This window comes from Lampris incognitus, chromosome 18 (genome assembly GCF_029633865.1).
Source record: "Lampris incognitus isolate fLamInc1 chromosome 18, fLamInc1.hap2, whole genome shotgun sequence".
NCBI lineage: Eukaryota > Metazoa > Chordata > Actinopteri > Lampriformes > Lampridae > Lampris > Lampris incognitus.
Genome location: NC_079228.1, coordinates 37,611,218 through 37,626,247, shown reverse-complemented (window position 1 = coordinate 37,626,247; position 15,030 = coordinate 37,611,218). Strand labels below are relative to the sequence as shown.

General features: G+C 44.9%; 1 protein-coding gene across 2 annotated transcripts in view; it reads left to right on the top strand.

Moving 5' to 3' along the window:
- The window catches only part of atf6b (activating transcription factor 6 beta), a 43,755-nt gene extending 29,089 nt beyond the window's left edge, over positions 1–14,666 (top strand). Inside the window, exons 11-17 of one of the 2 annotated variants that reach the window (XM_056298732.1) lie at positions 2,076–2,282; positions 6,260–6,367; positions 11,893–11,992; positions 12,284–12,351; positions 12,709–12,808; positions 13,693–13,777; positions 14,163–14,666. In XM_056298732.1, coding sequence (XP_056154707.1) covers positions 2,076–2,282; positions 6,260–6,367; positions 11,893–11,992; positions 12,284–12,351; positions 12,709–12,808; positions 13,693–13,777; positions 14,163–14,476 — 982 coding nt within the window. In that variant the 3' untranslated portion in view covers positions 14,477–14,666. Of the gene's footprint in view, positions 1–2,075; positions 2,283–6,259; positions 6,368–11,892; positions 11,993–12,280; positions 12,352–12,708; positions 12,809–13,692; positions 13,778–14,162 lie in introns of both variants that reach the window. The other variant, XM_056298731.1, reaches the window with a different exon arrangement.
- Positions 14,667–15,030: the final 364 nt, after the last annotated feature.

The following is a 15,030-nucleotide window of genomic DNA, read 5'->3' as shown; positions in this document are numbered from 1 at the left end:
TAGTGTCTGTATCGGGGCTGATCTTTGTTCGGCAGGTTGGTATTTGAACATAATTTCAATGTTTGGATTCTTCTTTTTTTTTTCCTGCACAGCCATGACAGGAGTTTTTATATACAGTAGTATGAGATTTGCGGATGACATTGTGATCTGTAGCAAGAGTAGGGTGCAGGTTGAGGAGAGCCTGGAGAGGTGGAGGTATGCACTGGAGAGAAGAGGAATGGAAGTCGTTAGGAGCAAGATGGAATACATATGTGGGAATGAGAGGGAGGACAGTGGAATGGTGAGGACGCAAGGAGCGGAGGTGACGAAGGCGTATGAGTTTAAATACTTGGGGTCAACTGTCCAAAGTAATGGGGAGTGAAGAAGAGAGTGCAGGCAGGGTGGAGTGGGTGGAGAAAAGTGTCAGGAGTGATTTGTGACAGAAGGATACCAGCAAGAGTTAAAGGGAAGGTTTACAAGATGGTAGTGAGACCAGCTATGTTGTATGGGTTGGAGACAGTGGCACTGATGAAAAGACAGGAGGTGGAGCTGGAGGTGGCAGAGTTGAAGATGCTAAGATTTTCATTGGGAGTGATGAAGAAGGACAGGATTAGGAATTTTTATATTAGAGGGACAGCTCAGGTTGGATGGTTTGGAGACAAAGCAAGAGAGGCAAGATTGAGATGGTTTGGACATGTGTGGAGAAGAGATGCTGGGTATACTGGGAGAAGGATGCTGAATATGGAGCTGCCAGGGAAGAGGAAAAGAGGAAGGCCAAAGAGGAGGTTTATGGATGTGGTGAGGGAAGACATGCAGGTGGCTGGTGTGACAGAGGAAGATTCAGAGGACAGGAAGAGATGGAAACTGATGATCCTCTGTGGCGACACCTAATGGGAGCAACCGAAAGTAGTAGTAGTAGAAAAGTAGTAGTCTTGACTAACTGTCCCGCTGTCCTGTAGCGTAGCCTAATATGACATCCAAATGAGCAGAGTCCTTCTGAGAACATTTTATTCAAATAAAAACAAGAACAGCAGGGAACCGAAATGAAGAAAACTAGACTATAGGGAGGGAAAGTGACAGTCGCCCCCTGGTGGTAGCATTCCTAGTTTAACATGAAATGGCATTAAAATCTTAGAAGTTTAAGAAAAAAAAAGCTTTGGCTATATGCGATATTAAGGCATCGATGCTACTTAGAAATGATTTAGGTCAAACTTTTTTTTAACTAATTATTTTGTGTAATGAAAGTTAAATGTTTTACATTGATTGTTTATTGCTCTCTGTATATTGCAAAAGCCCCACAATTCCAATAACTATGCTGTTATGGCATTCTAATAATTTTTCAAAAATTGGGTCAAGTGAGAAGTGAATGGAGAGTCTACTCCGGTAGGATCACAACCACTGGAGGGCATACGTCCACTTTCCTTCCCTATTACAACCTGCACAGCGGCGGAAATTCTTATCGCCTGTTCACATGAAGAGCAGTGGGAACCTGATAGGGAGTCAAATTTCACCTTGACACCTGTCGCTGCTGGTTTACTAAACTGCTAGCATACATAGCTAGGCTACCGGCATTAATGACATTGGTTAAATTAGTATTATTGTCTCAATAGCTGAACAAAGGTAAAGCTATCGACTCAAATGTAATTGTGCCTCAGTGTCAAGTGTGCATGTTGCTTCGTTTGTAAGTTAATCGCTCAGAAACACAATGGCCATGTGAACCTTTCTTGTCAGTCAGCTGATATGTAGTGTTATGTACATGGAAATGTAAAGGGAACAAATGACGCATGTGGCTGCTGTCATTATCCGTCACCTGTCCTATGCCTTGATTTGTTTTTCATTGTCTAACTAATTTAAGACAAACATTCGGAAATTCATGAGAAAAATGCACCGAATAGCCGAAGCTTGAAATAAGGTATTTGGGACAGTCTATATTAAGACTATTCTGTGCTGTCAGCTTTCATACGGATAAAAAACATTATACTTTGGTTGTGCCATTCTTTCTCTGCTCATAATCCCTTTAAAAACTGAGCTTAAACCTCAAGTTTTTTTTCTCACTCCCTGTTTTAATTTAATCTGATCGGTTCCTGTCCCTGCAGCATTACGGATAGGAAGTTACCCACGGGCCTACAGGAAGGGGCGGTGTCTTTCACGGGAAGGCATCTGCTGGAGAGGGAAGAAGAACAACAACAGCAGCATCAACCACCGCCCTCCCAGCCACACAGCGGAGTGGAGGAGAGGACTGAGACGGAGGAGGATGGAGGAGAAGACCGATGGAAGAGAGACACAGATTCATACCAGTTTAGGTGGGTCTTAAAACTGTTATTATAAATGTTTTTAACAAAAGAGGTTCTGTTTTTGTATGTTGTCTCATGGTGATATTTTGATTGGCTAGTTTCTGAATGACATGAAGTCAAGTCAAATTTATTTATAAAGCACATTTAAAAACAACCCACATTGATCAAAGTGCTGTACAGACCAGAGCAGGTAGCTAAAACACAAATACAAGAAACACTGACATAAATAAGACACATAGCTCATAGTCATGCATAAACAACACATGGGCATAGGCACAAGCCAGAAATCAGCCATATCAGGAGGGTTCAAATGCTAATGAATAAAACTAAGTTTTGAGCTGGGACTTACAAGAATTGATGGAGGGGGCAGACCTGATAGGAAGGGGAATGTTGTTCCATAGTCTAGGGGCTGCAACCGCAAAGACGCGGTCATCCCCGAGCTTAAGTTTAGATTGCGGGACAACCAGGAGTCCCAAATCATTTGACCTGAGGGACCTGGAGGTGGAATAGAGGGTTAAAAGGTCTGTGACATAGGAGGGGGCCAGCCAATGTAAGGCTTTATAAACAAACAGAAGAACCTTAAAATCAATTCTGAACCGCACAAGCAGCCAGTGGAGAGAGATCAGTAGAGGGGTAATATGGTCCCTCTTCAGGGTACCTGTCAGGAGCCCGGGTGCGGTTTTCTGGACCAGTTGCAGGTGGGACAGGGATGACTTAGTAATCCCAATATACATGGAGTTGCAGCAGTCTAAGCAGGAGGATATAAAAGTGTCGATGACTTTCTCGAGATCTTTAAAAAAGAGAAACAGATTGAAATTAGCTATAGTATTAAGCTGGAAAAAACTGGCTTTCACTACTGCATTAACTTGCTTGTCAAACTTGAAGGTGGAATCAAATATCACACCAAGGTTTTTGACATGATGTATGACAAGGGTGGACAGGTTGCCAAGACTGTTGGGAAACACTTTATCTGAGTCAGGGTGGCCAAATAGGACAACTTCAGATTTGCCTTCATTCAGCTTTAGGAAGTTTTGTTCCATCAAGCACTTTGTGTCCTCGAGTCAGTTCAAGAGGCTGACTAGATTGGACTGGTCTTTTGGTTTCAGGGGAAGATAAAGCTGAGTGTCATCAGCAAAAAAGTGGAAGAAAATGTAGTATTTTTGAACGATTTGACCGAGGGGAAGCATGTTTATAGAGAAAAGAATGGGACCTAGGATAGAACCTTGTGAGACCCCGCAGGAGAGAGTAGCTGGGGGAGAGGAAAAATTGCCTATTTCAATGGAGAAACTTCTGTTTTTGAGTTAGGACGTGCACCTTTTCAATGCAGAGCCATCAACACCAACTCTGTACTGGAGATGGTCTATTAAAATGTCATGATCCACTGTATTGAACGCAGTGCTGAAGTCAAGAAGAATTAGAATGGCATAGTCACTGGAGTCGATAGAGAAGAACGGGTCATTGTACACTTTCAGCAAGGCAGACCTTATGTTATGATAAGCCTTGTAACCTGACTGAGATCTTTCCAAGGGGTTGTTTTGGTGTAGTAAGGCAGCACTTGACAGAATAATTGAAAACCTAAAGTGGTGCCTCTGGGGATGGAAGCTGGCGCTTAGGCAGACAACTTGAATGATGTCTAGCAAGGTTGGGAAGAATACCTCAAAAAAGTATTTGGTGCCTGAATACTGAATACACTGTCCTAAATGTAATCTGTGACGTATTCAGTTACTCAAAAAGAGTAACTTATTCAGATTACATTAACAATACATTTTCAAAAGGCAAATGTGAAACATCCATGCTGTATCATGAATATTATTCATGTCACATTGTTGCTTTTTCCTTTTTGTTACTTTTATTTCCATGCAATTATCTCAATATGTGTTGACCATCTCTCAATTACTACTCAGTTACTTCCAAGCAAGAACTCCATTACTGAACAAATACCATATTGGCTATGTCTTTATGCATACTCAATAATTCAGGTAAGGAAATGTTGCTCTGTTTGTGCCGGGGGACTTGATTCTTGGGGTGCACCAAATTTCTGGCGCAAAACAAACATGCCCCAAGGATCGGGTCCCCCGGCACAAACGGAGCAATATAGTATACACTGTTAAGTGTTGGGAGGATTGCTGTGACTTGTACATTGGGGAAACCAAAATAGACGCTGGCCAAGAGGATGACACAGCACAGAGGAGCTAACACGTCAGGCCAGGACTCCGCAGTCTACACCATTTACAGGCCAGTGGCCACTCATGGATGAGGATGTGCACATCCTTGATCGGGAAGAACGTTGGTCTGAACGGGGAGTCAAAGAGGCCATCTATGTGAAGAGGGAACAACCATCCTGGTCACTGCACTAGCGCCTCCTCTGGTCAATCCGGGTGCCTGTTTGAGGGGGAACTGGGGGGAATAGCGTGATCCTCCCATGCGCTACGCCCCCCTGGTGACACTCCTCACTGTCGGTTGAAAAGAAGCAGCTGTCGACTCCACATGTATTAGAGGAGGCATGTGGTAGTCTGCAGCCCTCCCCTGATCGGCAGAGGGGGTGGAGCAGAGATCGGGATGGCTCGGGAGAGTGGGGTAATTGGCCAGATACAGCTGGGGAGAAAAGGCCAAAAAAAGAAATAGAAATTCTCACCACAAGAGAGCTGTTCTACATTGCCTACATGTACCAGCATGCATTGCAGGAGAGTTTCTCAACAGCTGAGATTAGAAAATGAACATCTCAGCTAATCAGTATTTTAGTTCTTCTGTCATTCACTGACCTCAATGGAGGATGCAAGTAAGCTAGTTTGCTATAGTGGGCTATGGCGATGCAGACAACATTCACAAGTATTGTATACCTTATAGAGATGCCACTTCTATGATTAATACATGTAAATAAGGTCAAAAATGTCCCTTTTGAAGTCAACAAAACAACTAAAAACTAGCCACGGATGTCCTCATACATAGTTATAGATTTCAAGTTGAGCTTTTGGCTACATGTTAGTATTGGTAGTCTTGGTCTAACATTTTTAGTTAATATTAAATTCAGCAAAGCTGAGTTGTCACTGGGCAAAGTGCTTTCTCTGTCTCAACTAGAGATGCACCGATACCGATATCAGATATCAGGCCGATACCAGGCTACAATGAAGTAACATATCATAAATAAAATCAAAATGGCTTGATTTACTGCATTTTTGGCACATGGAAGCCTGTATTTCTTTAATGGTGGGGAAAAAAGCTGATTCTCTCAATTTGCCCCTTGTCCCCAAACTAATGGTCTACATCCTCACTGTTTGGTAGAAGTAATGATTGGATCAGTGCTCAAAATAGGTATCAGCTGTGAAAAAGCAACATCTGTGCATCCCTAATTTCAACGAATTCACCTGTATTTCCCTGTGAATAAAAATGGAGGTTTGCGGTAATTCTTATTGGTGTGAATTTCTTGGCAAAATATTTCTTGCCTCTGTTATATGGCCAGCCATGCAGCGGTCATTCCCCGGTGAGGAAAATGCACATCAGGGAACTTTAATTCAATCTGATGTTGTGAAATGTGGTCGATCAGGTTCTGAGGTTATTAAATAGGCTACCGGCGCTTTGTTAAGCTGTCAGTGGCTGTCAGGTCTGAATAATTCATTCATTTTATTCACAAAGTCCCGTAGGGTTGAAGACGCCGGTGTATGAGGGTGGGAATGTGATGGGGTTGTGGTATGGAGTCAATGGCGGCAGTTTCTAAACTAGATGACATGTTTTCCTGTGACTGTCGAATGAAAGGCGAACCTTGGTGGGATTAGTTTCATAGCAACGCATGAGATAGAAGCTTACTTGGAGATCTGTGAGGTGTATGTGTGTGTGTGTGTGTGTGTGTGTGTGGGGGGGGGGTTCTTGGAGCCTGTGTGATGGGTTCATTGATATGAAGGAACTGGTGTTACAAAACATTATTACTTCATCCATATTAATCTGCGTTGCATTGGTGTCTGTGTCTGTGTTTTCAATCTTTTCTGAAGGAACCTGAGTGATGTCTTCAGTGACATGAAGGACCTGGTTCTGCAGGATATCGACCGTTACTTCACCTCCTCTGACTGCAGGCAGTTCAACCGCTCCGAGTCTCTCAGGTCAGTTGGTGGCACTGTCAGGTTTCCATAATGCCCCCTGGACCAGTCAGTCTTCACTGGACTTAACGTGGTTTTGGTGGTGGGGGCATCCAGAGGGAAGCTTCCAGGGTTTTTAAGTCGTTGTTAATTTTCCTTAAGAAAATGCAACAAAACATGTTCATTGACGACCCTATATACACGATCACGAGATGAAACCAAATCAAAACTCATCTTTTGAAAACAGGATGTGAGATAATGTTATGATGTGAGTGAATTGTGATTTTTGTTGCAGTCCTCTTGTTTGGTCATTGACAAACACTGTGTGTCATAGTCGTCATTCATAATGAACAGGCTGGTTTACAGTGACCACCATTTTGTCTGGATCCTTGGTAGAAACAACAATGAGTCTTTTGTCATGAAAACGAGTTCATAAATGGACACTGGTTCAAATCCGGTTGTCCAAATATATTTTTTCCCAAATATAGAAATAATATATTGAAAAGATGTCTTGATCTATGCTCAGTAATCCAGGTAAGGAAGTCCCAGAAGATTGAAACTGTGATCTGTGAATGCTGTGATTGCAGCTATTCCCCAGTCCTCTGTGAACAGCACACATGACCATTGTGACTCTAGTTAATGGTCACGGCAATTTGCATATGAAACGGATCGTTGGTTTCAGTCATTATGCGACTGTGCTGTTTGTAAGGTGGGGGAAACCTGCATTCAGGTGAGACCGCCGAAGTTACTTGAATTTAACGAAGTTACTTTGAGTGATGAAACGTTTCTTCCACTAAACGTTGTGTCCAGGTGAACTGATTCACCTTGCTGTGATTTCCTTACCTGGATTATTGAGCATGCATTAAGACATTTTTACTCATTTCGGCAAAGATTGCCTTAAAGCTGTATGTGAGTACGAGCGAACAGCGTGTAAGATGGCAGACTACAGAAACCACCTGAGATTGAGCTTCACGTGCAGACAGAGCGGGATTACACCTGCAAATGAAATCTTCTGTCAAGGGCCACTGAGCAACCAAGATCCTCCAGGAGGCACAGAGCCAGCTGTTGAACGAATGGGTGAGACGAACCAATTTTACCATCGACGCTTTGAAATAAAAGAGGAGCAGATCCAACAGAGACTCAGGTCACGTCCAGATTAGACCACTTTCCAACGTGTGATTGAGTTCACGGAGAAGGCTTGTCTAGCACAACATGGAAAGTCAAAAACCAGAAAGCAAAAGAAGTTCTGCCTACTTGCTGCAAGCCAGAGACATCGGCAGACAGCAGACGGCGCCCTCAATGGCCCTCAATGCCAGACACATGCTGGCAATGTGGACAAGTGGGTGAAGAATCTGTCCGACAGACAACTCACCCAGGCGGAGAAAGACATCCTTCCTAAGGGGCAGAATTTTGCTTTCGTGCCGAGAAAAATCCCGCTAGTGGTACTGATCACAGCCACGGAAACAGTGATCCGTAACAACAACATCAAGGACCCGGAAGCAGAGCAACTGCAGACGAAAGTTTCAGTCTGTCTCAAAAATGCAAAGGCGCCACCGTCCAACATCAGTAGAGACGAGAGGAATGGACTAAAAACTCTCAAATAAGGACAATAACATCATCCTTCCAGCAGACAAAGGCAGATGCACTGTTGTATTAAACCAGACAGACTATGAGAAAGTTATGACCTGACTTAGCGACATGAATACTTATGAGCCCCTGAAACGAGATCCAGGCAGTGGTTACAAGAAAAAGGTGATAGACCGTCTGAAACTGTTAGAACAGGACAATGCTATTGACAGAATTTTGTACCACAGATTATATCCAGGGGGCGCTACACCTAGTCTGTATGGGTTACCCAAGATACATAAACAGGATGTGCCATTACGGTCTATTGTTTGCTGTAATATCTCGAAGTTTCTGGCATCTGTTCTTAACCTGTTGGTAGGCAGTAATGAACATCACTTTCAGAATACTATGGATGTTGTGGATAAGGTGAGGGACATCATTATAGAGGGGGATGAAACAATGGTCTCTTATGATGTTAAGCCTCTTTTCGCGGGCCTTCCTGTTGATGAAGCAGTGGAGGTAGTCCGTATGAAATTACAGGACGACCCCACCCTTAGCAATAGGACCACCCTTAACACTGACCAAGTGTCTGCTCCTGAAGCTGTGTCTTCAGTCCACGTACTTCACATACAGGGGGCAGTATTGTAGGCAGAAGCATGGTTGTGCTATGGGTTCCCCAGTCTCACCTGTAGTGGCCAACTTGTATATGGAGGAAATGATGTGAGGCTCTGATGTCCTATCCTGGGACACCACCTAGCCATTGGTTCAGATTTGTGGACAACACCTGGGTTAAAATTAAATCTCAGGTCGTACCACATTTCACCGACCACATTAACTGTGGACAACCACATCAAGTTCACCAGGGAGGATGTGAAAGATGACAGGGTAGCCTTCTTAGACTGTGAAATTGACACTGGTGATGGGGGACATTTGATTGTTGATGTTTACTGTAAACCAACACATACTGATCAGTACTTAAGGTTTGACTTTCATCATCGACCGGAGCACAAAGTAGGAGTCATCGGGACGCTGTACCACCAAGCTGACACCGTCCCCACCGACACAGCAGCTGGGGAAGGGGAGAAATCCCACATTAAACAGGCCCTGGTTAAGTGTGGTTATCCTAACTGGGCGTTTGTCAGAGCCAGGAAGACGCCCAAACAGTGCACCAGCTGATCGAAGAGAGGAGAAGGACAACAGTTGTGTAAAATCCTTTTCACACTGGCCTAAAAACCTGCTTCTCAGTTGTGTTCAAAATAATAGCAGTCCAACATCACTAAGCAGACCAATCCCTGTTTTTGGTAGAAATTATATTTCTACATGGCAAATAACTTACTAGTAGGTGTAGTAGAGTAATAGAAAACCAACAGTCATGACATGCATGCTGCTGATTCTGTGTAATTGAATCTTTAATTGAAAGGGGCGTGTTCAAAATAATAGCAGTGTGGCGTTCCATCAGGGAGGTCATTCGGCTGTGAAAAAACAGGTGTCAAACGGGCGGCCCTTATTTAAGGACAAAGGCAGCAAATGTACATGCTGGTTCTAGTGCATTTCTCTGAAAATCTGAGTAAAATGGGTCGTTCCAGACATTGTTCAGAAGAACGGCGTACTTTGGTTAAAAAGTTGATCGGAGAGGGGAAAACATATAAAGAAGTGCAGAAAATGATAGGCTGCTCAGCTAAAATGATCTCAAATGCTTTAAAATGGCAACCAAAACCTGAAAGACGTGGAAGTAAAGGGAAAACTACCATTCGAATGGATCGAAGAATAACCAAAATGGCAAAGACTCAGCCAATGATCAGCCCCAGGGAGATCAAAGAAGGTCTAAATTTACCTGTGAGTACTGTAACAATTAGAAAACGCCTATGTGAAGCCAAGCTTTCGGCAAGAAGCCCCCTGCAAAGTCCCGTTGTTGAAAAATCGACATGTGCTGAAGAGGTTACAGTTTGCCAAACAACACACTGACTGGCCTAAAGAGAAACGGCGCAACATTTTGTGGACTGATGAAAGCAAGATTGTTCTTTTTGGGTCTAGGGGCCGCAGACAGTTAGTCAGACGACCCCCAAACACCGAATTCGAGCCACAGTACACTGTGGAGACGGTGAAGAATGGTGGCGTAAGCATCATGATATGGGGATGTTTCTCATACTATGGTGTCGGGCCTATTTATCGCATAACAGGGATCATGGAATACATCAAAATACTTGTTGCCTTATGCCGAAGAGGAAATGCCCTTGAAATGGGTGTTTCAACAAGACAACGACCCCAACCAAACACACCAGTAAGCGAGCAGCATCTTGGTTCCAGACCAACAAGATTAACGTTTTGGAGTGGCCAGCACAATCCCCGGACCTTAATCCAATAGAACATTTGTGGGGCGACATCAAAAATGCTGTTTCTGAGGCAAAACCAAGAAATGCAGAGGAATTGTGGAATGTAGTCCAATCGTCCTGGGCTGGAATACCTGTTCACAGGTGCCAGAAGTTGGTCGACTCCACGCAACACAGATGTGAAGCAGTTCTCAAAAACAGTGGTTCTACAACTAGATATTAGTTCAGTGATTCACAGGAAAGCTAAATCTTCAAGCATTTTTCAGTTTATACAGTAAATGTTTGAGTTTGTAAAGAAAAATGCAGACACTGCTATTTTTTTGAATAGCCTAATTTTCCTTTTTCTTCACTTTCTCTAAAGGAATAACAAATTTGATAATTTTTTTTGTTCATGTTTTGATTTGGAATAGAATGTGCAGTGTTCCCAATGCATTGGCGTGTATGGAAATAAAAGCTATTATAAGGATTTTGAGCTTTACTTACTTTTTTACACACACTGCTATTATTTTGAGCACAACTGTACATCCACCTTTGGTCAATCATTGACCACCAAAGGCGGATGTTTAGCGGGGTTTTTTTGGCCAGTGTGAAAAAGGTATAAGTGTAAACCAGTGGTCATTCTGTATGTGGCGGGAGTGTCAGAACAGCTGAGACGTGTATTTTCTAAACACCGCGTCTTAGCTGCTTTCAAACCCCAGAACATGCTGCACCAGAAGTTGGTCCACCCCAAGGATCGGGTCCCCCCGGCACAAACGGATCAATATAGTGTACGCTGTGAAGTGCAAGGAGGATTGCCGTGACTTGTACGTCGGGAAACTAAACAGACGCTGGCCAAGAAGATGGCACAACACAGGAGAGCTAACACCCCAGGCCAGGACTCCACAGTCTACACCATCTACAGGCTGGTGGCCACTCTTTCAAGGATGAGGATATGCACATCCTTGATAGGGAGGAACGCCGGTTTGAATGGGGAGTCAAAGAGGCCATCTATGTGAAGAGGGAACGACCATCCCTGGACCTGAGGGGGGCGCCTAAGTACATCTGTACATCTTACAATTCTGCGATTGCAAACATTCCCCAAACCTCTGTGAGTAGTTCACATGGCCATTGTAACTCTAGTTAATGGTGACACCATATTTGCATATGAAACTGATGGTTAGTTTGGGTCGTTATGCCGCTGTATTGTTTATAAGGGTGGGACACCTGCAGTCGGTTGAGACTGACGAAGTCCCTTGTGCCCCTTTTCCACTACATGGTACCGGCTCAACCCAGCTCGACTCGCAGAGTGTCGTTTTCCATTACCGTAACAGTACCCCCTCAGTGTCGCCCCTCGGCACTGATTTTTGGTACCCGCCCCAGTTTTTTTGGAACCTCGACAAAGGTGGTACCAGAGAAGTGGTAACAGTTACCAAAATGCCGGTACTTTCCAGTAATGAAAACGAAAAAGTCGAGTCGAGTCAGTACCAGTCAGTACCATGTAGTGGAAAAGGGGCATTAGACGAGTGAAACGTTTCACCCAACAAACGTGTTCAGATGAACTGGTTCAACTTCCTGGGACTTGGAAAAAGGTGTTTTTTTTTTTTTTTTAAATTTTAAAATGTCAAGAACGTGTTAAAATGTCTCTCGGCTCAAAATTGATTTTCTGTGTTTCAGGCTCGCGGATGAACTGAGGGGTTGGGTCCACCGTCATCAGATAGACAGAAAGAAGCTGGGCGGGAAACCAAAGATTGTTAAGAAGGCCAAGATCGCCCAGGTGAATGCCGGCTGTGGTTTTAAACGCCGTCCTTACGACCGGCGAGTGTCGTGGTGCTTGGTTTTGTTTCACGGTCTGGTTAACAAGCGAATACAGTGTTTGTGAACTTCTGGGAAAGTGTGACGACGTGCAGAGTATGAAAATCAGTTTTCTGGCTTTGTGAAGAATGATGGATTCATGTTTTTCCTCGAGGCTGATCAACGCTGTATAAAATCAACAGCCGTTCTTGACAGCATGTACTAACCCCCCACCACACACACCCTTTTCTCCCCTCACATTTTGCTGTAGCAGAAAGCACAGCTGAGGAAGACCAACTTCTCCAGATATCTGCCCGTTCAGGCCCATCGCTCCATAGAGAGGTACGTCAAACCCCCCTAACAAAACCCTTCCCTCCCCCACGGAAGACGGGGACAGATGTTCACCTGCAGGATGTGACACGTTTAACCAGTCTGAACACTGATTCAGCTCATCTGGACACGACGTGTAGTGAGAGAAACGTCTCGTCACTCATCTAAGTGACTTCGTCAGTCTCCCAAGTCACTTAGATGAGTGATGGAACGTTTCTCCCACTAAACGTTCGAGTCCAGATGAGCCGATTCAGCTCCTGGGATCTCCTTACCTGCATTACTGAGCATGCATCAAGACATTTCACTAATAACTTCATTTCCTGCCCAGACTTTTGAAAGGCTTCATCTGTGTTGTGACTTTATTTCCAGTCAGCTGCAGGTTCTGTCTGGGCCCGAGGTCACGTACAGTGACTTCCTCGATGCCATCGACCGGCGGGAGGACACCTTCTACGTCGTTTCCTTTAGACGTGTAAGAAAATATTACATGAACATATCAACCACACCATTAACACAACATTTCAGTCACATAACACTGCTAACACACAATGAAACATCGCCCCCCCCCCTTTTTTTTTTTCTCCCCAATTGTATCTGGCCAATTACCCCACTTTTCCAAACCGTCCTGGTCTCTGCTCCACCCCTTCTGCCGATCCGGGGAGGGCTGCAGACTACCACATGTCTCCTCCAATACATGTGGAGTCACCAGCCGCTTCTTTTCACCTGACAGTGAGGAGTTTCACCAGGGGGACGTAGCGTGTGGGAGGATCACACTATTCCCCCTCCCCCCCGAACAGGTGCCCCGACCGACCAGAGGAGGCGCTAGTGCAGCGACCAGGACACATACCCACATCTGGTTTCCCACCTACAGACACGGCCAATTGTGTCTGTAGAGGCGCCCATCCAAGCCAGAGGCAACATGGGGACTCGAACCGGCGATCCCCGTGTTGGTAGGCAATGGAATAGACCACTACGCTACCCGGACGCCCCCACAACATCGTTTTTTTACTTTTTAAACAGTCTAAGGCGGTCTTGTATTTTGCTGTATTCCACACATCGGAGGTGAGGGTTCGTTCCCTCGCCGTTAGGTTGCATATGGATTAATACACGAGTTCATTCACCTGCCGTAAGAGGTCTAAAGCCTCCCATATTGAATGATTAGATACTCAACAGAATAGAAAACCATCAGGACCGGAGCTGAGAGCTTTTCTGTTGGCTGGTTGTCTGAATTGTTCATAAGTATGAAAGCTCATCCTGAAGGCTGGACAGCATCTTGTGCATCGACCAGTATTTATTTTTAAGCTTGACGGGAACGCTGTGACAAGATCCTTTCCTTCTCATCTGTTTTCCATTCAGGACCATCTGCTGCTTCCAGCCATCAGCCACAATAAAACCAGTCGGCCAAAGATGTCCCTTGTCATGCCGGCCATGTCTGTCAACGGTGAGTTAGATTGGTTGATGATGATTTGGAGAAATTACTCTCGAAAGACTCCTCTTGAAAGGACGGCTCGCCGGTTTTCAAACTCATCTGTAGCCGGGATGGCATATGAAACACCTGCACATGTTCCTTATTGGTTCTGTCTCTCTAGACCAGCAGTGAAGCAGAGTTGTTTCCCATATGCCAGTTAACTACAGACTAGTTTAGCTGGGTTTCCTGTCCCTGCTGTGATCTGCCATGAAGACACTTCAAAAAAACCATCATTCAACCTCCTCCTACTTCTCTCTCTCTCTCTCTCTCTCTCTCTCTCTCTCTCTCTCTCTCTCTCTCTCTCTCTCTCTCTCTCTCTCTCTCTCTCTCTCTCTCTCTCTCTCTCTCTCTCTCTCAGAGAGTCTATATAACTCGTCCCAGGGCTATGAGATGATGATGCAGGTGGACTGTGAGGTCATGGACACACGCATCGTCCCCATCAAGTCGTCCGCCGTGCCCCCATCCCTTCGCGACCCCCCTCCCCCCCGACCGTCCGGCCACCACCCCAATGGCGGCCATCACCACGGCAACCACACATCGCTCCGGGGGCGCCACCCACACCACCCCTCTTCCGCTTCCTCCTCCTCGCCTTCCTCCTCATCCCCACGCCAGCCTCTGCCCGCCCGCCGGCAGACAGCAGAGTACTTCATCAGCCAATCGGAGGGCGTGTGAGGCCTCTCCATGGCGATCCCAGGAAAGGAGGGATGAAGGACAGGAAAGAAAGCAGGTAGAAGGTCGAAGATGGGTTGGGTTTGTTTGGAGGATATCTGTCAGGTAGAAACACACAAACCATTTTATTTGGATTATAATCCCGTTATATTTCTGAGAGCCTGTTTGAAGAGACAGCCCCTCCCCAGCAAGTCCACTTACCCCCTGAATAGAGGAAACTTCAAAGACCGCAAAAAAAGAAAACTTTTATTTATATCTCTAAAACCTTAAGCAAAGATACAGACGATATTTGATTTGGCTCAATTCAGACACTTCCTGTGTTTGCTGGTCAGCACTCCGATGACAGAGAATACCCTGGCAAGTCATGAAAGAGGCCCCTTTAGTAGACGATATACAAATATTTATTTTTAAATCCTGTCAAACATATATATTTAAATATTAGGGGTGGGACGATTCACAAATCTCGCGGTTCGATACGTCTCACGATTCAGGGCTGCTGATTTGGTTTCAGTACGAGACAGTGGACAGAGGACGGTGGACGCCTTGGTGAGCAAGAG